General features: G+C 37.7%; 1 protein-coding gene across 4 annotated transcripts in view; it reads left to right on the top strand.

Moving 5' to 3' along the window:
- SCUBE1 (signal peptide, CUB domain and EGF like domain containing 1) overlaps positions 1-24,867 on the top strand; it is a 205,337-nt gene that overhangs the window by 35,672 nt on the left and 144,798 nt on the right. For all 4 annotated transcript variants that reach the window (XR_006171503.1, XM_042835115.1, XM_042835114.1 and 1 more), the window contains exon 4: positions 18,522-18,656. Coding sequence is in view for 3 of the 4 variants with exons in the window: in XM_042835115.1 (XP_042691049.1) it covers positions 18,522-18,656 (135 nt within the window). In the remaining variant the exon portion in view is untranslated. The remainder of the gene's footprint in view (positions 1-18,521; positions 18,657-24,867) is intronic.

Genomic DNA, 24,867 nt, shown 5'->3' with positions numbered 1-24,867 from the left:
AACAGATGAGTGGGAATGACAGCAAAAGACTCTCCCAGCAAGTAACTTTAGGACACTAAAAGAGGTCACAGTTACCCTTTAATTTTGTTTCCTCAAATGCAGATTGAATAGTTTCAACTAATGAATGGTCTTTGACAAAGCATTTGACACTGTCCTGCACAACATCCATGTCTCCACATTGAAGAAAGAGAGATGTGGCAGATGGACCACTTGATGGATAAGTAATTGGCTGGATAGTTGTGCTCAAAGAGTTGCTGTTAGTGGCTTGATGTCCAAGGGGGGTCAACAGGTGTTCCTCAGGGATCTGTATCACTATTTAACATCTTTGTCAGCAACATGGACAATGAGGCTGACTGAACTCTCAGTAAGTTTGTGGGTGACATCAAGATGAACACTGCAGTCAACACACTGGAAGGAAGAGATGCCATCCAAAGTGATCTTAACAGGCTCAGTAGGTGAGCCTGTGCAAACATCATATTATTCAGAAAAGGCCAAGGACACACACCTGGTGTAGTCCCAAATATGAATACAGGCAATGTAATGAGTGGACAGAGCAGCCCTACGGAGAAGGACTTGGGGGTTCTGATGGATGAAGAGCTTAATATAAGCTGTCAATGTACACTTGCAGCCCAGAAAGCCAATCGTGTCCTGGGCTGCATCAGAAGAAGTGCAGCTAGAAGGTCAAGGAGGTGATTCTCCCCTTCCGCTCCACCTTTGTGAGAGTCTACCTGGTGTGCTCTGTCCAGCTCTGGGGCCCTCAGCACAAGGAAGGTGAGGGGCTGTTGGAGCGGGTCCAGACAGAGACTGCAAACATGATCAGAAGGCTGAAACACCTCTCCTGTGAAGAAAAGCTGAGGGATTTGGTCATTTTCAGCCTGGAGGAGATTCTGAGAAGACCTCATTGCAGTGCTTAAAAGGGGCCTACAGGAAAGCTGGGGATAGACTCTTTGTCAGGGAGTGTAGTGATAGGACAAGGGCAATGGTTTTAAACCAAAAGAAAGGAAATTTAGATTAGATGTTAGGAAGAAGTTCTTCACTCAGAGCGTGGTGAGGCACTGGCACAGGCCGCCCAGAGAAGCTGTGGATGCCCCATCCCTGGTAGTGTTCAAGGCCACGTTGGATGGATCCCTGGGTAGCAAGGTTGTCCATGGCAGGGGGTAGGAACTGGGTGGTCTTTGAGGTCTCTTCCAACCCAACCCAATTCTGTATCCCAATAAGATAACTGCATTTCCTTAGAGGCACTGAAAAGAGAGTTTCTCTTTCTTTCTTAGCTAAAATTTGCTAAGGATGAAAGTTTTAGGTCTCGGGCTGGACTTTATAATCTTAACAGTACCTTTGCAAACCCTTGTGTGACATGTTGTGAATTAACTCAGGTTTAAGACATTGTCCTTAGAAAAGAGAGAAGTTCAGATTTCTGCCATTATTTGGTCCCTAGCTCTCTGCTTGTATTATCAGTTATACTGCCTGCTGAGATACCATGCTTATTCCCATGACCTCTTCAGTGTCCGTTTTGAACAGGAATGCATTCTAGTCTTTCCATCCTGTAACAGTTCTATTTCCTTTCGCTTAAACTACCAGAAGGAAGTAAATGTAGATGGCTGTTTTTAAGAGAACCCAGTATGGTTTTAAACCACTGTATTTGCATTTGTGAAATTAGGGTTTCTGTAACCCTTTGGAAAATTCACCCAGCATGCAAAATTTCATTTGTTTATGACAATTAATAGTTTTGGCTTTTTTTTTTTTTTCTCAGTGAAGAAATCAGGAACTTAAATAAATTGAAGCTTTGATGAGTACACTAATCTCCACCTTTTCTCTGAGAAATCACTTATTTTTCATGGGTTATAAGAAGTCGAAGAATTCTTTACAAAATCACTGATAATGTTTGCCATCTTTTATTGAATTATTTTACTGATATCAATTGTAGCAGCTTCCCTACCCTCATCTACCCACACATACACTCTCTATAGGACTTCACAGAACTCTCAATGTGAAGATTGCTAATGAGGTACTATATCATATATTTTGTGTGACAACTTTATTCTATTTCCAAGAAAGGACACGCGATGTTTGATCAGCAAGCTGAAATTAAGTCTGTAGACAAATTAGGTAGTACTGCAGGATCTTGCATAGAATGACTTCGTTTCCACAGAATTTACATAAAAACCTATAAAACATACTGTAGGTTGATTTCGAACACTCTGCCTGAAACAATTTTTCATGTAGCACCACAGATATATGAGCTTGGGTGGAAGTCAATTTTCTGGGTCTGAACCAAGTTATACAATCCCTACTTCGCCCTCATATTTTGGTCTTGGAGACATTATTGTTAGGGTCTGCTCTGTCATCACATGGGAAGCCAAGCAGCAGGAATTGTTAGGGAGAATTTGATTAACTAAGCATAAATGCCTCTGCCACTTGGAGAGTGCTGGACCTGACAAATGTGATGTGGGATCTATAGGAGTAGATCCGGAGTTTGAGCTATTGGCTAGATGGAATAATATAAGGAATCTAAATTGATGTCAGACTCCTGTATTTAGACAGCTGAATTGCTCTCTCAGTGACCTGTGTTGCATTTTATCATGTACACATCACCAGAAATACTGGTTTAAAAAATTTGAGATAGGAGGCCTAGAGACAGGAGTCAGTGGTAGTTCAGTGCTAAGCCTGCAGGCCATCTAGGAACCTTTGTGAAACAGCTTGTAATGGAGAAGATCTGCATTAGGATTTCTTTATGTATTGCTTGACTGAAGTCTGTACAAAATCTTAAACCTTCTTGTTCATGTTTGGATTCCTTTTCAAACATTTACTGGATGTTTTTCTAGTTATGTTAGTATAGGAAGATAATTACAATCTTCTTTGTAAATAACAAATGTGAAGTATTCACAACTAAGTAGATCAAATGTGGTTGACAGGTTAAGTGTTTTTTCCTGAGTTCTTGTTTCAACATTTTTCTCTTTCTTTCTAATCAAGTGAAATTTCTTATTTATTTGTTGGGAGGAAGTCTTTGGTTAAGATTTCCTGGATAAAATTTGTGCTGAAAAATGTCCAAAATCATTCTCGGGGGAACTCAACTTCTCAACTTGCTTTCTGTTTGACATTTTTATTGAGGAATTTCTGAAATATAACATGAAATGACACCATAGGGAATTCAAACTATGATGAGATCCTTGTCTATCTAAAATAATTTATTTTAGCAGTGTGATCACTTGGAATAGCAGTAGTTCTTTCTGGAAATTGCTCTAAATTCTGATCTACAGATGCAAAACTGATATTTGGTCTCATGCAATGGGCTTTCTTTATCATGCATTTGAAACCAGTTGTGAAATAGGTTTTCCTCTCTCATGTATGAAATACTGTTTTTTAATAAACAATTAGCTCAATGGTCCAGACATTCTTTCCTTTTTGACTGTTTTTTTCTCCATGATCTTACTGATAAATTGATTTTTCCTTCTTTGTGTCTTTTGCATGTTGAGATATGCTATAAATTTCCGTTCTCTTTTGCCTTTAGGAGAGGTTATGACTTAACTGATCGTGATTCCTATTGCTATTACTATCAAACACATTACCCATCTAATTTATAGTAAATCAGTTTCTGCTCTCTGATAACTGGTGAAATCTGAATTTGCACTACACAGTATCAGGAGGTAAGACTTATTGCCTTTTAAACTAGTTATTCAATATGTACTCACCTCTGATTCAGGATGACACTGAAAGGTGTTCCTAGTTTGCATAGATTTTTACTTCTTTGATGTAATATTCATTAAGAAGACTGGACTTCTGTATATATCTTAATGGGTTATTAAGTTGAGGCCTCTAGCATCTGGACATACTTGTACTGCATGTTTGTGTCTCATTGGAGCCTCATTGGAGACAGACAGCAGAATTGCTCCTTGACAGCAGGACTGCTAGACAACATAGACTGACACTGGTATTATAAACCTGAGTGCTGTGTGAAGTGAGATATACTACTGGTGGGGATGCCATAGAGGAGGCTTGAGAATTTGTCCTCCTTTTTGAAGAGAATTTCAAGGGACCTTTGTGTAGCTGCGATTCTAAAGGCACTGGAATGTACTCAGGAGGATAAGAGAATTTCCAGTGTTTTTGTTGCTCTTAGTTTATTCTCAAGCTATTGGGAATTTTTATATGGAAAGAAACCCTCTGCTCTTTAAGCAGTAGTAAGTCTTCAGCTCTTGCAGGACTGTTCAGTTTAATGCACTGCAGGTGGAAAAGGCCAGAAGAGAGCAGTGATACTAATGTGTGCTCTAGAAAACCTGGCTGATGTCAAAAGAATGAAATAAAAGCTGTAGTTTGCTTCCATGGAAGAAAAGATGAAAAAAGAAGACACAATAATCATGAAGTCCAAAAAAGACTACTGCAAAGAACTGCAATTTTAATGATTAGTTTTCATAGACATGCCAAAGTGAATGAGGTAGTGTGGTAGTATTTGATTACTCCACGTGGGAAATTCAGAAAGAACACTGAATTATTTTTCCTTTGCCCTAAAGGATTCTCATGTGGAGTACCACTATCTTACATTCATCTCTCTCCTACTGTATGAAAATGTAAGCATCCTAGGAGAGTATTATATGTTATGTTGGTCTGAAGCATTGCCAAAGAAGAGAATTTTAAGCTTATCACTAATAAACCAAGGGATTTATCCAGGAAAAGCTTAATGGAAACATTGCTGAAAGCTGTTCTTGCTGATACTCCCGAGTAAATCTTACAAAGTAATTCAGCATCTGAAAATAGAAAGTAGAAGAGAAGAGAATGCCCTGACTATGTGAGTGAGAAAGCTGAGAGCCTCACTTTGCAAAATTTTCTTGCTGAAGGGCTCACGTATCAGCTGATACTCTAACTGTGCCAGACTGCCTGGAATTCATCCATCTCTGATCAGAATGTGAAAAAAGAAGTGTGTAAGAAGAATCCGTAGAAACAAAAGGTGACTGCCGTTGATTCTTACATGAGAAAAACTTGTAGTACTGCCTGCAAATTCTGCTTTTCTGTCCTTTTTACCTGAAAGCAGAGTTTTGTGTACATACAGTTAGAGAATTCTTCCTTAAACAGTTGACACAACTCATTGTTTTCTGTTTGTCAAGCCAAATCTGGGTGTGAAAAATATTTCATGTTAAAGGATGTTATTGCATGTAGTAATATTCTCCTGTTGCTTGTCTAATCATAAGATACAGATGTGAATAGTTACGAAATACTATTCAGTTCTCTGTTTTTTTGGAGGGGTTTTTTTTTTGTTTCTTTTTTATTTTCTCCTTAACTCTGATTTCTGATTGCCCCTTTTTAATAGGGAGTACACAATGTTTTTTCACAGAATATTTCTTGCTTTTGTGTTCCGCTCATCTTTTCTTTCTTTTGAAGATAAGTAGAGGTCTTATGAAGTCCTCTGTTCTTTGTAACTTCTGTAATTATTAAGTGAGCTTATGAAAGTTTTAAACTCTTTTTATAGGCCATCAAACAAGATATAAAGGAGCTTGAAGAAAATTTTTATCATGATCTATTTACAGATATATTTATTTTGTTTATTGATTATCCCATCATATTAATTGCTATGACGTGGGAGCATGTGTGAGCACTTTACAAATATTAATAGATTTATCCTCACCAACAATAAGAGGAATAACTTTCATTGGTTTTATAGATGAGGAACCAAGGCACATGGATTAAGTGATTTCCTGATCTTTGCACAGGATGTCAGTGTGTCCGCAGCATAGCCAAGTGTAGAATTTCTACCCTTCTCATTCCCTGTTTATACACTTTTATTGCAAATATTCTGTGTAACTTTGATTTCTCTTATTTACAGGAAAGTAACAGAATTACTAAATTTGACCATCTGCAGTGTGATATCTCTATTAATCTTCTTGCATGTCATACTTCCTGGAAATAATTGATTTTGGAGATCCAGTATGGCATGTGTTTCTTCAGCAGTTGATTCTGTGTCTTTGATTCAGAAGAGTCCTAGGAAAAAGAATGAATTTTTGATTATAAATAAGGCCAGGATTGCAAGCTCTGTAGTTTATTATGAATTGCATTGAGTTCACTGCAAGAGCTGAATGTTCATTCTGGTAGACAAGCACACAAACACAGTGCCAGCTTGAATTCAGTAACGAAAATTTCAGTAGCAAGGTCCTGGCTATGTCCCCAGTCTCAAAGATGTGCTTTAGACCAAAGGCCTGATTTTCCAGTCTGAAAAGTGTACTTTACTGTTTTATTTGTCTGTTCTTAGGTAGCATTTTGCCTTTCTTCATGAACAGTAATTGTCATATGAAGTCCCTAGTGGGAAAGAAGTAGGTAGCACTTTTCCTGAGAGCTACCACATCTGTTTCAGGACTGGTACTGATCTGCCAGGTTTGGCAGGTGGGGTAGACCAATAGCACAGCAAGGCATTTGGGGGCCAGCAGCTAAAGAAGAAACCCCTGAGACAATCTAGGAGCAGATGGGCAGGATTTTAAGTAGCATCTGCCTGTTATAAAATGGGCTTTGGGATCCCAGTTTAGAATAAAAACTAGGCTCATGTTTGAATTGATATAATTTATTTTCTTCTGAGGTCTAAAGTTAGGGTGTAGTACCAAGTTCTTGTCTTGCTGTGTTGCTTTGAGATCTGCTGGTTTATTTTAAAAGAGAAGGAATTTCAATCCTGACACGCAAGCTTAAGACCTGGCTGGGCAGTAGTAACAAACAATCTGATTCAGATTATGATAACATTAGTGTTTATGCACGGGTATATATATAACAGAATCACTGAATGGTCTGTGCTGGAGAACACCTTAAAGCCCACCTGCTTTCAACCCTCCTGTTATGGGCAGGGTCAGCTCCCACTAGTCTGGTTGCCCAGGGCCCATCCAACTTTTTGTTTTTCTTTCAAAAACAAAAACAAAACATGAAAAGCCAAACGCACACACGCAAACAAGAACAACAAAAGCTAGCCAACACAACACTAAAACAGTTTGAACTCAAAATCTAATCTAGGTGTTCTCACACCTTAATTTATCTGAGTGTATACAGTAGATTGGGGGATTATGACCTAATGTGCCCATCAACATAAAGTGGGAGGAGAGTTGAAAGTGTATGTGAAATCATTTCTAGATCTTTCAGATGCAAAATATTAAGAAGTGATATATAACTGATTAAGGGTTGCATAATCACTGGTGTGATTAAAGGGACCGCTGCCTTTTTTTTAATTTAGCTTTAATTTTCTTCATTTCCAGACAGCTGCGTGCAGTGTGTTGCTTCCTTGAACTGAAATTGCATGCTTATATTACTGAGGTTTATTTTTCTTTATGTTTCCTAGCAGTTCAAATATATATATTTTTTTTTTAATGTGAAGATTTCTAATAAAAAACTAAACAACTTTTGGAAAGTTAGGGGTTTTTTTTATGTTTCATAAAAACAACTGTGTTAAAAAGAAGCTATGAAACTGTCCGCTTCCTTCTCCATCTATCAGTTTTCCTTGCCCTTCCTTTCTAACCCCAGGAGACTTAGGTGAGTTGACAGTACTGTCCTCCTCTGGAACTTCAACAGGGCTTCTGGCAACTTTATCAGTCACAGACTCTTACAGATTTTCATGGTTGCTAATTTTAAACTTCTTGGCAGGCAGAGGAAGACTGAATAAACCAAATAGCTTTATTTTTGTAACTCTTAATTTTTAAAAAATACATGCAAAGTTATGATGTTGTTTTTTTGTTGTTGTGGTCTGTTTTAGAGAAAGTTATTTGCTTATCTAAATCTTGACTCTCATTTTCAGTGGTTCCAATGAGAGTTTTGCTTGAGCAGAACTTTGGAATTTAGTAGTTTTGTGTCTTAAAAAGAGGGAAGCCAAACTTCAAAATCAGGGCTTAGTGGTTGAATAATACGGGGATCTGTTTTGCACTGGAAAGACCCAGGCACAGGATAAGAATGGGGTCCTCTATAAAATACATCTAAAGAGTGAGTGAAAAAAGTGTTGAAGTGAAAGCTTTAACAATAGAAATATCTGTGTTCTTTAAAAATGTATGCATTGTTTACTTCTGTGGTGAGTGACAGTGACTGGGTCCTTGAAGTCTAATAAAATCTTTAGGATTAGGGGACTCTTGCCATTTATGGCCCAGAGATACAAATCCACTGACCCTCCTCTGAACAGGCTAAGTACCTCCACAAAAAGCCACACTGCAAGTTGCTCAATGTTGATCTCTGATGCATGCTACTAGGATGAAAAACGTCAGTTCATTTTTTATGTTCTTCAGATGTAGGCCTGAATAAGAAAGAGAGTTGCTTTCTGATATGCTTTGACAGGGAACTAATTGTCATTCTATTACTGTTTTCAGTTTCTTTGTAAGTCATACTGTATGTATGTAATGTCTGTACATTAGATGAGGGATAAGAACTGTGATTCATCACAGCAATGTAAACCATCTGGTCTCTGGTACTGTGGCATCATCTGGTTTTATAACGTGTACTGCTGTTCTTTAATGTCTTCTGCTAACTGAATATGAAGTGCCAAGCAAATATTACTAGGTAGGATGATAAGTAAATGTACTATAGACAACTGCAGGAGATTTTAACATACAACTTTTGTATACAGATGTTTACTTCAGTTATTTGGTTGCCTGCATGTTGTGAGAGTCTGGATAGCATAAATGGCAGCAAACAGTCCTAGAAATAAATCTCTTTAGAGGTAGGATTTTAGCTAACATATTAATTACAATGATTACTTACTCCTCTAAACCTCAGACTTACTTTTATGGCACCTTGTAATGATAGAAGTTTCCAGTCTCTGAACTGTTGTAGCTTCCTCCCATGATGGTAGATTCCATGATGTACACGTGATAATCGTTGTCATTGTGTTCGTGTACAAATTAGAATAACATTTAACTGCCATCACTTACTTGAAATGTCCTAGGCTGTGATTTTCTCTAATGGAGTTTAAATCACATAAATGATCAATCTATACTGACTTTGAAGTCACTAGAGAAAAATAGGTATTTGGGGTGTGTGACTGCTCACATCCTGAAGTACGTCTTTGCAAAGGCTGCTCCAAAAGTAATGTCTCCTGTTTTATTATGGCCCATGGTGGCAGAGGTGGATACTGGTGGTATGTCAGTAGAGGCTGAAACTTCCCACCAATATTCAGTTTGATTTTGTTGCTGTGTGACAGATGGCAGCAGAGGGGCAGTCTGACAAATGCCATCTGACATGGAAATGCATATGAAGCAAAGGTGTGTCAATGAACACCTCCACGTGGAAAAAATGGTACCTATTAACATTCATTGATACTTAGTGAACATTTATGAAAAGCCAACAGTGGATGTGAGCACAGTGAGGTAGTGGGTAGTGCATTTCAGCAGTGACAAGCCATGTTCCAAGACAGTGATGGGAAAGACAAGCCATGTTCCAAACAGCCATGCAGTCTCTTGTTCATCACTGATGGAAATGCATAGCTAATAGTGATGACTGTGTTGAAAAGGAGTATTCTGTAGCTAAGAATTTACTCTATCAAATAGTGCTATTATGCTCTTTGTTGCCTAATTTCCATGGAAATAAATACGAAGAATTACATTTAGAGCTGCCTACATACTGTAATTCAGATGAACTGCTCCCCTTTTTTTTTGGCATATACAATTCGGTGGAATTCTGTTAACACTTTTGGAAATAGAATTGTTCTAGGAAGTTTAGAGCCACAAACTGGAAACTAATTTTGAAATTTTGAATGAAAGTTCAGGTTCACTCGAGAAATCTGATAAGAATAAGGAATTCTAATTGTTGGCATTGTTGACAGAAAGCCCTCTGATATCCAAATGTCTCTGAAGCTAGGATCCAAATACACTGCTTTGGTATGAAATCCTGCTTTTTCTATAGATAGCTTTTTTTACTGTTATTTTTAGTCTGTATGAAAGTTTTTTCTCTCCATTTTAATGTTTGATCATCTGGCATTAATCTTTTGTGTTCAGATGACATACAACTTTCTTTACGTGTTAATTTGCAGTATGTTTGCTTTCTTAAGCCAATTGATCTGAGAAGTACTGAAATGAGACAGTATAAATCAGTGTAGACCTGAAGTTTTTTTGTTAGGTATGGGGAAATAATCAAAAGTGTAGAATAAATCTTAGTTGCTGTCAACTATGAAGTTAGATTCTCAGACTGTCATAATAAATTAAGAAACTGGGAGCTATGTGACAGCAACATCAATCTTATTCTCTTGTTTCTGCAAGTCTTCTTGTTGTCTGAGTTTTTTTTTTTTTTTTAATACTCGCTCCCTGGAGGAGGTAATCAATCACCATGAAGATTTCTCTACATGGAACACTCAGGAAAGTGAACAGTAATCTGCTTAGAGTGTGAGGTTAATAGGTATAAGCTGAATCAGTCCATGCTGACATTCTTGTTTGGTCCAATGTAGTTTTAGATAGCTGTATCTTAGTTTAGCAAACAAAGTCAGACTTTTATTCTGGGTTATGCATCCTTCTTTACCTTGTTTGTATTGACTTCATATCTTTTCTTACTTCATCTCAACTTTCTAAAGACATTCTAAAAAAATTTTAAGCTGATATGGCCTATACTGGTGTATACCTGAAGATAAATGCTATGAACTATATTAAAATAAACCAGAACTTTGGGAGCCATGCTGTGTATAGATCTTATGTAAAGCAAAGGTGACTGTACATTCACTAGAAGGTATAGGATTTCAGCCTATTATATATGTCTCACCCCAAGAAATTATGTAGATCCAGTTAACAAACCAAATTCTTATAGACTACAAAAAGAAATCAGACAAAGTGGAGACCACCAAAGTTCTGTGGTCTGTGATTCCAAATACAGTCACTGGTATTATATTGTGCTCTAGAATGGAATCAGTTCTTAACAATATTGATTAATGGAAATCGGCACGATTTAGATTATTTAGATAAAGTCAAGAGATAACCATTGAAAATAATAACTGCATAACTGCTTCCTTTGTGGGTGTCCAACCATTTGCCTTGCCTAGGCTACGCTGAAGAAGAAGAATTGTCTTGGGCCACATATAGGACATATAATATAGTCCATATATATAAGTAACAAAACCTATTTTATTTTTTTAGATTTAGAGTCCCCTATGTTACTGATAGATAACAAAGAAAATCACCCCATTCCTCTGAACATTTCATTAATTTAATCTTTTCCTTAGTCTTTATTGCCAGTGCCGGGGAAGAAAATGCTTCTTTTACAAACCTTGAGAATGTTACCAACTTGAATTGAAAGTAGTTTCATTTTTCATTTAAAGTTATGTGGTTCTTTTTGGTTTGTTTTTGTTTGTTTGTTTGTTTGTTGAGAAAATAAGCAAAACAGAAGTTGTCTGTTGTCTTGGGTTAAATCCAAAGCAGATTATTCTGATCGTGGCAGGGTCTCTAAGTATATGCAAAAAGAAGCAGGTATAAACAGTAGTTAACCTAGAAGAAGGATATAAAATATTGCTTCAGCTCAGACTGTAGCAGTTAATAACGCTCTAGGGAAAGCCCAGAGGCAAGACAAGGTAAGATATGAAAATAGACTGGATAATTTACTCAAGTTGTATCAACATTTCTTCAATTGATCAGGACTGCTGTTTGTTTGCATCTATAATCCAGCATTGAAATTCTGAGTGCCCTACATGCAGCTGAACATCTCTGAGAACTGCTAGCTTACTGCTAAGAGGGCTATGACTGTCCAAGCCTCAGTGATGTCAAGCTGAAGGCTGCTGGCATTCCCTAGAGAGTGACACTGTAGATGAAAAAAATAGGATCAGATTTATATAAAATTATTTTAAAACTGTGTGTTGAAGGAATGAATAACACTTAAAAATAGTTGATGGAGAACTTTGTTGTGTTTAGGCATTGCTGGCAAGAAGCCACAGTGTGCACTGTCTAAAAATCAGGCGTGATTACCAAATAAAAAGACAGAAGCTCCAGGTAAGATGTCACACAAAGAAGGTTGGATGTTTATTTTGGAAATGCTAAAAGCTATGAAAAGGGGCTTTGCTTTCTTAAAATGACAGTGGTGCCCAGCTGTTTGAGAATGGAGTAGGCAAGTGACGTCAGGAGACTTGAACTCAGTGCAACAGTGGCGCAATGTCCATGAAGCTGTTTACTTCTGCTGAGCAAAGGGCAGGCATCACACACGGCAGAGCTGAGTTCCGGCATTACATGAGTGTTCCCTGTGCTACAGATAGCAAATCAGTCTGTTTTACTGAGATGTATATGCAAAATCATGGGTCTTTAGATTCAAATTTAAGATCAAAATACCTTAATATAATAAACCAAATATTATCCCAGCAAGTTGAATGCATTTCAGGAAAACTGAATTATTATTTCCATCTCACATGCAGATTTGGCTGCATTTATGGTTGGTGTAAGTAGTGATTTCAAAGTATATTATTACCAAAGCTGTGGGAACAACATGAAAATATCCTTCAATTTATTGTCTGTAAAAAGCATCTATTACAGCCATGTTTACACTCCGTTTGTGGTGTGAAATTCAGGGAATGCCACTGAGTGGTACGAAATAGCTACAGAAAAAATGTTTCAAGCATTTGATTTCACACATCTGTAATTGCAGAGGCCTAGTCTGTGTGTGTTCAGGTGCTAGGTAATCATGAGATATGGGATTTTCTGGGACAGATTAGGAGCATCATGTTTGGCCTTTTTTACATGATAATAGAATGGTTCTAGGGAAATCTGGTATTTTATAATATCCATTGATCATTTTAGAGCGATTTTAGTATTCATCATCAAAAGTGTTCTTGTTTTTTTGTTCTTGCTTTTTTTTTTTCTGTAAAATGTGCTTTATTTGTCAGGGAAAGATAATTTTCCTCACTTTGTTTTTTTTAATTTGTACTCCAGTAAACACTGTCTGCTGTTGAATCTGCTTTTTTTTTCAAGTAAATTTTTTCTCAGCAAAGGCTCTCTTGAAGTTTTCTTTAACCATATTAATGAAGTACTCAGTTGAGGGGTTGGTGTTCTTTTTCCTTTTCTTCATCATCACATTTTTGTTTGTTTCTGAAGGTGGAGGGCAAAAAGCAGAATTTTTGCCTTTTGTGTAAAAAGTGGAAAATTTGAGATGTGCTTTTAAATTCTTGGTGAAGGCTGATGTCAGAACTGAAGATGCAAATCCATGTGTATAGGTATTGGTGCCTGTTTCTTCTAATGCTCCCCTTAGTGTGCTCATACAGAGTTGATCTAAGAAAGTTGGTTTGACAGTTATTTCAGTCAGCAATGATTCCTGTTTTCATAGTCCCCTCAGCTGATGCAATGTGTCAGCTTCTCATCGTTAACATGTTGCTACATGTGTGATCATTCCAGCAGAAGTGCCTACCTACATCAGCTCACCTGATTGCATGTGCTTAGCACCTGTGTGGCAGATTTACTCTTCAAGCTTCCAGAGCAATCCTGAGATTAGATCTTCCAAGACACCCATTTCAATAGAGCCTCATGGTGCATGGAGGGCATGGAATACAGAAGTGAGAATGTGTTTCATATATTGCTGTCGTTAACATTAATTGCTAGAAATGGTTAGTTTTATATGTAATATACTGAAGTAATTTGAACGATCTCTGCAGTAATATTTTTGTGTAGCTATAGCTTAAGATCGATGAGGTAGACACCATAAGGTCAAGGAGAATCTGTAAGATTAAGAAAGATACAGAAAAGGCAAGTAGGGAATGATTAACTGTTTCTCACCGTAATGGCATTAGGGAACACGCTTGCAGTCAGGCCATAAAACATCAAGTTTGAAGCAAAAAATGTACTGTATGTAACTCAGTTAAATTGCAGGAGTATTTGCCTCAGCATGTTGGGTACAGAAGGGTTTAGAAGAATTCACAGAGGAAAGGTCTGTCAGAATCAATGACCAGCTAGTGGTTTAGGAACATCGGTAGGTACATGATCACTGAAAATAGGAAGGCATGTAAGCTATAGGTGTGTCCCATCTGTATACTTTCCTATGTGTCCACTATAGGGCAGCATTAGAGATAGGATGTTGGGTTAAATGTGTAGGAATAACTATGACTATGGTAAATGAAGGAATGTGATTTTTATGAGATTTTCAGTCTGCTTGCTGATTACAAAAATATTCATATTATAATGATTTTAAACTTTCAAAATTAGATTTTCATGTTTTCTGAGCTTGACATTGCTAGTAATTTCTCTTACAAATACATATATCCTTAATGGTATTTGATTGCTAACTTTTGAGAAAAGTCTGAGAATAGTGCTATCAGTAGTTCATCTCTCTATTGCAGTGTTCTGCTTATTGAAATATTTCAAAGAATCGTGTAAAATTCATAGGATTGGCTCCCTGGCTCATGAGTCCTATTTTCAGAAGTCTCCAAAAAATGCAATGGTAAGTGAATTATGCCATTGCTCCTAAATGCTTTGGAGACTTCGAAGATTAAACTCAGATTTCTGAGGGGCTTGAGTGCTTGAGAATTCAGACATGAAAGAGAAATGTCAGAAGACAGGAAGAAGATCATGGAAGGAATTGGGCAGTGGACATCCTGTTCTTGTCATTTACTCTATATAATGTTACCACTTCTGTATCTTCCTGCTTGTCGTTTTGGTTTCAGGTACCCTTAGCAGACCTTTGTCCCGCATATCCAGAGAGGACATTTGGTCCAAATAGCTTCTTTAGGCCAAATACTGAGGAAAGCTTGGAGCCAGATCAGGGTGAAATACCAGTGGAGCTAGTTTGAAAAGTTCATCAGATAAATTAGATGAGAAACTGAAAGTATTTGTTTATTTAATCAATAAAGCATCCATGTTTATCAGCTGTAATGTTTCCTACTCTTTGATAGTGTTCCACACTACTGTTCTCATATGACTAAGATACACAACACAAGTTTGATTATTTGAAGGCGGTGGGCCAAAAACCTAGAGGTCTTATGCAAATTCAGGTATGTGTTAATTAGCATCATGCTTCTGATCTATCTATCTATCTATCTATCTATACATGCACATATACATTTGTATATATACATACTTCATCTCTCCCATTTGAAAGATAATACTCCTTTCCCAGCCTCTCCCTGAGCTAACCTTACCCTTACTCCTTATTGTCCTTGGTGATGACTGGCCAATTTGAAGTCCAGGTCTCCCTGGTACACTCTTGTTTAAGCCCTGTATATTTAATTCTAGCTTCTGTGCTGATTGCCATTCTAGTTATGTATTTGTGTAGATAAGAAGTAGTTAAAGGCTATAGAAGTTGAGCTTCTGTTTTCTAGATGCGTCCATCAAGTACCATCAGTGTATTTGACAGACACAATAATGGGATGGTTCTTTGAGAAGAGTGTTAAAGAGAGAATAGTGCTTAGGGACATGTATTTACTTTCTCCTAGTTTTTTCCTCTATTTGAGGATGAGAGCTGGGGCATATTATGTAGGATAACCATCTGAGCTCAGCTCAAGTGAGAACCTTTCTTCATCTTTTTGTGAGTCTGGATTAAGGTAGCTTGCAGAAACCTTGTTCCAACTTCCTCTTTGGGGTCATCAGTAGCATTCTGAGATCTAGCTATCCCATAAGTGGTTCATAATGAATTGTGGGAGCCAGTGCACTGTCAGGTGGTGAGGCCAACCTAGATGAGAGAACTTAGGTTTGATAAAGAGCCTAGGAAATGAATTTGATTTTCCAGATATCAGTTTAAGAGAAGAGAGAACTGCATTTACTGCCTCAAGGCTGCTGTCCTCCAGGTACTGGTTCTCAGTAAGATGAGCAGTGTCAGCTGATCTTATGCAAAAGATTGCCAAAGAAAAGATGTCTGCTCTGAAAACCATGTTTTTTTTTAAGGAGTAATAAGGAATGTGAGCTTTGTATTCGTACTCAATTTAAAATTTTTTAAACAGAGTTTTGGTGGGATTTAAAGCAGATGATCAAGAGAAAAAGATTCTGCATCGTCAGAAATGACTTTTTGCTTGTATTAGTGTTAGGCCTTTGGATGCAGGTCTCCAGCAGGTGTAAAGTCTCAGACAAAGTGACAACAACTAAAGCTGCTGAGGATCCACTCTGTTTTTCAAAACAGTCAACAGCCTGATTTGACATCTAGAGCCTAACAAAACTGAAGCCAAAAGAGTTTTATTGAAAAAAAGTTGACTTCTTATTTTGATGTTTATGGGGAACTTAAATTGCTAGAAAGTCTTGTCTAAAATGTAATCTCACATATGCTGCATTACTGGTGTTTACATGTGCTGGGTAAGTTCAGCTGCATTGAACAAGAGTTGCACAAACAATGGAAGAAAGAAAAAGCCTCTTTGGCAGCTACTTCATTTTTGAGCATTGAAGAATTTCAGATACACGAAGGGATTATTCTGCCTAATCTATCAAAGTTTGAGCTCTTTGGAGTCAAGAGAGCTTCTTTCCTAACTTTAGAAGATTTTTTACCCCATTCTCTAAACTGGACTAGTAGAGGGCTGATGTTAATAATTATACTATTTGGAAGAAAGTTTACCTAGAATATAGTTCAATAAATATTTTTCAGGTAGCTATGGCCAGTATATTGCTTGGTATGGTTGATATTATACAGTATTGCCTTTTAAGACTGAAGTAATACAGAGTGCTCCAGAAAGCCTGTTCCTAGTGTAAGACCTAAGAAAAGAAGGCGCTAATCCTGCACCACCACCTGGCCAAGATTTAATGGAAGTCATGTATTACGGAGTTACCGATACGGTAATCCTAGATCCCAGCTGCTCTCTTTCTTCAGCTCCTTCCCTTCATTAAAATAATTTTGAGGCAAGTAAGTGAAAACAATTGGAAGAAATTCTTCATAAAGGATTTTTAAAGAGTTTTACTTGAAGTTAACATTTATTCCAGCATATGGATTTGAGGATTGGTGGTAAATTAAGCTCTCTCTCCATGGAAGTGGTAAATCACTAGCCTTTACAATCAAGAACAGAAAATAATGTTTATAAATCATTGCATTTGTTTCAGATTATTCATCAGAGCTGGAAGACAATAATTCAAGTTGCTTTGTGATACTGTAAACAGAATGCTTGGAATGTAGCATGCTTTGTAGTAAAATTTTGGGATTTGTACATATATCAACTGAGACTTTTTCTTTTAAGAAAGTAAGTATTTAGCTAATCTTCTGGAGAATCTAGATTTCAGTGTGCTCTTTGAAAGAAACTAGTTTGAGTTGTCATTTATGGGGTAGCACTGCCTGCTAATTCACAGATGAAGTCTCAGAAGGTTGTCTTATTTATAGTTTTCTTCTCAATGTGAAAGCATTGTCTTCATGCTTCCTTTTCTTGGTACTGCTTTAATTACCCTAGAGCTTTCTCTGCTTTTGAAAAAGAGCTACAGTTCCTGTCATCTACACGAGGTGTAAGCAGCCCACCAGCACAAACAGCAATAGTAAGTTTAGCTGAGCAAGTTGCCTGAGCTAGTTTATGTTCCTGTATTAGTTACCAGCAAGAGTTTCTCCTGCCCTTGTACTTCCTGACCTTGCCTGGAAGAGTACTAGCAGAAGCAGCTTGGTTTTACCTTGATGTACTGTGGCCAGTCCTCAGGAATTAATTTCTGCAGGAGCTCTGCCAGCTCTTCTGAGGTTTTCAGTGTTGTGGATCGTTTATTCAGCTTTGCTGTATTCCTTTTCCTCCTCCCCCTCTCCAAAAATAAAAACAAAACATACACCAACACATTTGCTGACATGTTGGCACATCTGGTGGAATAACTAACTGGTGGGAGAGTCTCTATTAAAAAATAAAAATAAAAACATGGACTTCTCAGGTGGCAAGTTGCTTTTATCCAAAGAGAAAATTGAAAATGGATGTGATATGTCTTTTACGAGCAAAACAGGAGTTGCAAGGTTGAATGTGAGTCAGATATCATGTAAGTGTCAATGTTTTCCCAATGCCGAAACATATGTCTCTGTTAAACACAACAGCATAAAAACTTTTATGCTCAAGGGACCCTCAAAACAGCCAGTAGCTAATGCTGCCTTTGTGGTTTTATATATTTGCCTATTAAAATGACAATATGGACATGGAACATTTAGATTTAAGAAGCCTTCTTTTCATTAAACAACATTAAACAAACTGACAAAGTAGGGGGTTATGACTCCAGTAATTGAAACATGCTGTTCTGTTCAAGACCAGAACTCTATAAAGACTCTTTTCACCCAGTAATGCCCTTTGTGTTTGCCTGCTACCCCTGCTAGAAATTACTGTAGGCCTGAAGTATGTCTTTCCAAGTGAAGTGGGAATGACAGTGTGCAACACCACATTTGGCAGATGGGGTCGTAGCCTTTTTGGGATGTTAACATTCACTGTGCATTGGAAATCAATTTGTAGCTCAGAGTGCATGGAGTCTTAGCTGGACTCCTCCTCTACACTGTTGTTTTCATTGTTGTTTTTTTTAAATGTTAACTTTAAACCTACAATGCAGGAAAAAGAAGCAGATGAGTCAATTTGGATTAATTGTGTTGGAGTCCAGGTAGTTTTCATTAGCTTAACTTACAGTGTGTCTTTTTATGGATTCCCTTCTCTTCTAGATGCATGTTCTAAGTCTGTTATGCTGTGTTTCTTTTTGCTTTTCTCCTAGACGTTGATGAGTGTCAGGATAACAATGGAGGGTGCCAGCAGATTTGTGTAAATACTATGGGCAGCTATGAATGTCAGTGCAAAGAAGGCTTTTTTCTGAGTGATAACCAGCACACCTGCATTCATCGCTCCATTGGTAAGTGTCTGATTTTGTTCTTTAGAACAATCGTGTTCAATTAGAGTTGCAGAAACTGTTTCAGAGGAGTAATTTTCAGCTCCAAATCTGGTTGTTTGGAATTTGTTGATTCCACTGCTACCTAAACTTAAAGCATAACCATAAATAAGGTAGAGGAAAAGGCTTTAGTTTGACAAAATTATACATGAATCAGACAGCAGGCTCTTGGGACAGGCGGAGAAGAGATTTTCAACTGGCAATTTTCTACTTCTTACTTTCAAGACTCAAAAGCTCATCTATTTATTGCATGGTAGCTCACCCTTTGCCCGTCATGTAACTCATGGCTTCCTTGCAGACTGATGATGGCTGGTACTATGTTGGCATACCGTTATTTGGTTCCGTACCCTATGTAGAGTGGCTTAGAAAACAGCTTCTCTGTTGCCTATGCACTAGCAGTAGGACTAAGGAATCCCTGCTGCTTATTTCAACTAGAGTAAGTAGCTCTGCCTTTTCTATACATGTCAGACACAGAAGACGAGTTTGAGTGGAAAGGGAGAAAAGAAAACAGCATAACTATAAATCTTTGCAATTAAGTGGGCTCTTTATGTGTTCATTCAGACTTCTGGTGACCCTGGCAGCAATGGGAATATATTGTAGCAAACTCATTTACCAACAGGCAATACAGAATGACAAAGTAGCAAGATGAGTCTGGTGATCAACAACGAAAGCATGCTGTAAATTTCAACAAGCCAAACAAATTGTTCCGAGCTGTTTTGAGTCACTAAAATTAATCAGAAAATCCTACTTGAACATAGAGTATGAATATAGTCACCCTGTTTACAAAGCTTTGTAGTCTAGCATTTCAGAAATGTAAATGTATTTCTGGCACTGTGTGCCTGTTTACATAGAACTATGAAGACAAGGAAGAATTTCGATTTTTAGAAATATGAAACTCCACAATATCTTCACAGGTTCACTTTTTAGCGTGACTGTTAAATTTTAAGCAGTTGAGGTATTTTGATTTTGACAAGAGCATGAAATTAAGCACCATCAGCTAGTGTATTTTAAAGGTTGTGATCTAGCAAGCCTTTATTATCTGTTTCAACAAAAATTGTTCAAATTTCTGTCCAGCATAAAGTAACCCTGTCACAAAGATATCCAGCAGAGCAAGGAATAGTAGCTGGAGGCTTAATGAAAACCACTTGCAGAACACTGCGATGCAATCATTATTTCAATTTGCACATTATAAAAATTCCCAGTTGTAATAAAAGAGAGTTTAGTTATCTGAGATGGAAACTAATGAAATAAATGAAAAATGAGGCTCTGAAGGCAAAACTTTTGTGTAAAGAATAGATTTATTGAGGGAAATAGGTGAGTTTTTATTGCAAAGAAGATTTCTAGTTAGCAGGAAGGACTGTGGAAATGTATTTGAAGGTTGAATGCTTCATGCACTTAATAAATATGCAGGGGAATAACATATTTGTGTTAACTTCTTTACAGGGAAAATGTAAAATAAGACATGGCCATTTAATTTGAAGTAATATCATATCATTTAGAGAATTGGAAAAAAACTACTCACCGCCAAACAGACCAATCGTGATCACAAAGTGGTTTATGATCAGAAGTTTTGTAACCTTTGAAAACTAAGTGCCAATTTACAATAAAAGCAAGCATTACATTGCAGTGTCCTGATCTCACATACAAATATATTGGGTAAATGTGCTGGAGGAAGGGAATGAGATGGAATGATCTATTTCAGTTGACAGAGGTGACTGAACTGCAAACAGTAAACATTGCGTGGTGAGAAAGCAAATGGCTTTTTTAATATCAGTGTTTACGCACTTTCATCTGTCTCACTTGTAAGTGCCTCTACAAAAAATGCTGGAGCACAGAAATACCAAAATACTTTCATCAACACATTTAGCTAGATTTGTGCCTTGTGCTAGATTGTATCCATACCTCTGTTGGTAAACAAGGCTGAAGTGGATGCAGGCATAATAAACACATAGCATTGCAATCCAAACATAAATGTGCTGACTTGCCAAAGCACTTTAGCAAGCTTGTTGACTTTGAGTACAATAAGATGTATTAATTACAGTGGGATTACTCTTCTGTCTCTGGAAAATGCATGTGCAGGCACACAATCCCCCAGTCTCTTCAAGGACTTATCTAGTATAAAACAGTCAGCCGCAAGGTTCTTCATTCATCTCACTACCACTTTTTTTTCTCCTGTTTTCGAATGCCTTGGCATATGGGAAGAAGCATCGCAAGGTGCTTAGGATGCCCTTGGGATTGGGATGAGTTCAGAGTGAAAGGAGCAGCACCAACCTAAGCAGTGAATGCCCTGCCTGTGAAGCAGTTCACCTTCCTCCACCCTTAGCAAGGCTACTGCTGCTGACATGCGCTAACAGCTGAGGAAGTAGTATCTTCCAGTATCAGGCATTCTCTTCCTCATTGTCAGATGCTGGAGAGAGATGCCCTGGGCCTGTTCCATGATTTGCAGGGTGTATTTCACCACTGCATGCCTACCCACAAGCTGTGGTTAAAAGCCACACTGGAGTTCATGGTAGGGGTTTTTAATAGCGTCTTTGTGTCCCAGAGGACATGTTTGCTTGCCATCTAGAAGTCTTCTCATTATTTCCTGCAGACAAGAAGGATTAATGATCTGCAGAGAAATACGTGTTTTATACCAACAAGAGGCCAAGCTGACATTAAAGTGAAGACAAACCCTGGTTTCTTAGTATTTGCTCTATTTCACTACCTCCGTTACAGGCCTTCTGATTTCTTATGTTTAGTCTCTGCATCTTTTGGGAGGAGACTATGCCCAGTACAACTTAGCTCATTTATTTTTGTGTAAAATTTAATTTCCCTCAGATTTCAGTACTAGTTTACTTACAGTAATGATGGCAACAACAGGGAGGGAAAATGGATGGTAAAGGATATGGGCAACTTAGCAGTTGTTTATCTTAGTCATCTTAATTACCAGCGTTGTTGTGCAAACTGTGAATTACACCAGAAAAACATTTGTGTTTCCTCATGTCTTAAAAAGAAACCAGAATAAAACAGCTGTTACTGTATCATCTCCAGCTCCAGAGGGAGCATGTGTTTAATAAATGTGAAGATTAGCATCATGTGCTGCAGCTGTGACTGAGTCAGGTGAGTGGCTTACAGCATGTTTTCCCTTCATTTGGTGATAAGCCAAAAGGCCCAGTCCAGCAAAGTCTCAGGGCACATCCTTAAAGTCTTAATGATATTAAAGTTGGTTAAAAATCTGAAATGGGCCTCAATGTATCAAAATGTACGGAGTTTAGTTATATGCCGTTAATGACCCTGAGGTTCAGAATGATCAGGATGTCCTAATTGCATTACAGCTGTTAAAGACATTGTGTTTAAGAGCACGTGCTACAAACTGCCTCTCCAACCAAAATTCTCAGCTGAAGTGATACAGAAGGCCACCACTGCCCTAGAGAGCAAGTCTCTAATGTACAAAGTGCAATTTGCTTATAAGCCAGATACTTCAGGAGCTCTGCGGCTAGGAAGACTTCTGCCTTTTTAAGTTCTCTGCCTTGGATGTCTATCAAAAGTATAGTTATATACTTTTAGTCTTACGTCTGCTAATTGGTCACTGCCAATATTTTTATAAAGCTAGTGCCGAGTATGCTAAAAAGGCAGATGCAATTAGGAGTGGTAATGTTAAGTGAGGACAAGAAGAGGGGAAGAACAACCAGACTATAGGAGTCTGGAAATTCTGATGGTCTGGTCAAGAGGTAGAAAAGCTTTTTGCATGGTTGTTACCATCATTTTCAAGCCTGTTTAAAGCAAAGAAACAAAATATTTGACAAAGAACTGCATATCCCATTAGACTTATGTTCTTAGCAGAGCTGGGGATTTTGACACATAAAGTCAATTTATAGTGATTTAGCTAATTACAGTGCTACAGTCTCAAGCTGTGTCTCTTTCTGCACAAGTGCAACGGTCTAGTCCCAGAAGACAGAGAAGCGTGCAAAATCAAATTGTCTCATGTTTGTGATGGGCTGAATGTACTTACTGTGCTTGTGCTTATGGTAACTTGTAAACTTGGTTATGTGTTTAAACTCTTGTAAATTCTGTAGTTGCAGCATAGGAGTGCTAGGGTAAGCTGATATCAAACTTACACAGTCCTCCGAGGACTATAGATTAACCTTTGTTCAATTTTTTTTCTCTCCTACTTTCCATGATATGTTTTTACTCCTTACCTATTTTCTTAGTTTGGTAGGATTCCACAGCATAGAATAATGTCTTAGGATTCCGTGGGAGGAAGCATGCTCACTGTCCAGTGCAGGAGAGGTCTGCAGTTTGGGTTTCTGAACTTTATTCCTATGTGCTGGTGCCCAGTGAGACTCTGAGCAGAAGGTTATTGTGACTTCTGTGAATTTCTGCAATGTGCTATAGAGGACAGAGGTGCTTTTTCTGCAGAAGCACAATAATCTATTCATATTTAGATCAATGTGAAAGGGTGACTTTAAATAATTATGTGTTGCCAGCACCGTTCCAGACTTTATGAAATACAGCATTTCTCATCTCAGCTATGAAAGCTCTTTCATGATGATGTAACAAGTTAAATTACTCCATTGCTTTCAGTATACTAGCCATAGCTACCTTGAGTACAGGCATCCCATTCACTGAAACAGAGTAGTCTTATTTGTCTTTCAAAATTGGAATCCTAATATGATTGTAAAGTAGAGGAATGTATATAAATTTTAAGGAAATTAATTCATGTGCTTTTAGATAATGTAATAAGAAAACCTTTCAGGCAGGGTAAGTTTTATCTGGACAAACATAGTGTGATCTTGGAATTTGTTTCCTAAAACTGCTGCACACAGCATGACCTGGCTGTAATAGAAGCTCACTTGTTTATATGTTCATATGATGCATTTTGAACAAAAAGTTCAATTGATGAACTGGAATATAAGATGCAGAGTGTATCCAGGAAAGAAAAAGCTTGAGAAAGCATTTTGAATCTCATTGTACCCTGTTAGAAGTGTGAAACCTTATAAAAGTGTGTATAACACACAAAAATTGCTGCACTTTGGCTTCAGAGATTCTCCCTTGCTCTAGCAGTCAGCGTGAAGAACACCTTGCGTTTGCTTTTCTTCATTCCTTTGGAATGGAAGAACTTTTTAATTCGACTGGAGGGAACACGCAACAGCTGACAACACCTGATAAAGGTAAAAAAATCTCACTTAGGCTTGACCTTGTATTTCTTGTGTGTTGGTGATTTGGCACAATTAAGACTAGTAAAGCTACACTGGTATAAACTTAATTTAAGTGCAGTCTGCCTTCTGTTCAACTATGAGGGTAAGCAGTAACTATATAATCATGAAAACAGTATTAGGTGAGAGATTAGGATGAGATGTGAGAGTAAGCAGTCTATCCAGAAAAATGTGCAAAAGGAGGTTTTGTTGTTAAGTATCATAATTGTCACAAACCTGAGGCTGCAGTCTTCTTTCTATAGTTAGGAAAATGGAGTTGTTAACAGCACGGTATCGTCTTAGGCACTTGTGGCTGTGTCTGAACTACAAGATAGATTCACTCCATTAAAGAAGCTGTAGTCCTGTTCATCAGAGCAGTCCAAATGGAAACAAGTATGTGAGGAGATGGTGGAGGGTGTGAAATCACTATGGAGTTTCAGTGTATCCTAAGCTCAGAGTTAATTAGAGCCATGTATGATTTGCTGCAGGCCCCTGTTGAGTTCCTGTGCACAAATTGAGACCTATTTCATCCTTATACTCCACAAACTATGGTGAAGTCTCTTCATACTCTATCTTAGTTTTATAGCTGACTTACCTTCTGACAGAAAAATACTGACTGTTCTTTAAATTTTTCTGAAGCTTTGATTTTGGTTTGATTCGGAAAGATTATAAAATTTTGCTAAGTATTCAATTCCGTGCACTGCTTTGCTTCTGCTGAGGTAGGTTACACTAGTAAACAGATTGATTATCTGGATGCAATGGGATGAACTCATTAACAATGAAAGCAAATAATTCTCCCAACACTTAGGAACACTAGCAAATTCCCAGATGTTGCCAAAATCTGTGATTGAACTTAGAATGTGGTGCAGAAGCTATCCTGCATGTAATAGGTCCCAAATTTAAGTGTCCATGATCAGAACATAAATACTTTTTAAACAAAAAAGATAATAATTAAAATATATAAATTGGTAAGTAATCAAGAAGTTATGTCCAAGTTGCTC

The sequence above is a fragment of the Centrocercus urophasianus genome, unplaced genomic scaffold (assembly GCF_019232065.1).
Source record: "Centrocercus urophasianus isolate 14NV4802_14NV808 unplaced genomic scaffold, USGS_Curo_1.0 seq_5, whole genome shotgun sequence".
NCBI lineage: Eukaryota > Metazoa > Chordata > Aves > Galliformes > Phasianidae > Centrocercus > Centrocercus urophasianus.
The sequence above is the reverse complement of the archived record's forward strand: the minus strand, read 5'-3'. Positions and strand labels throughout refer to the sequence as shown.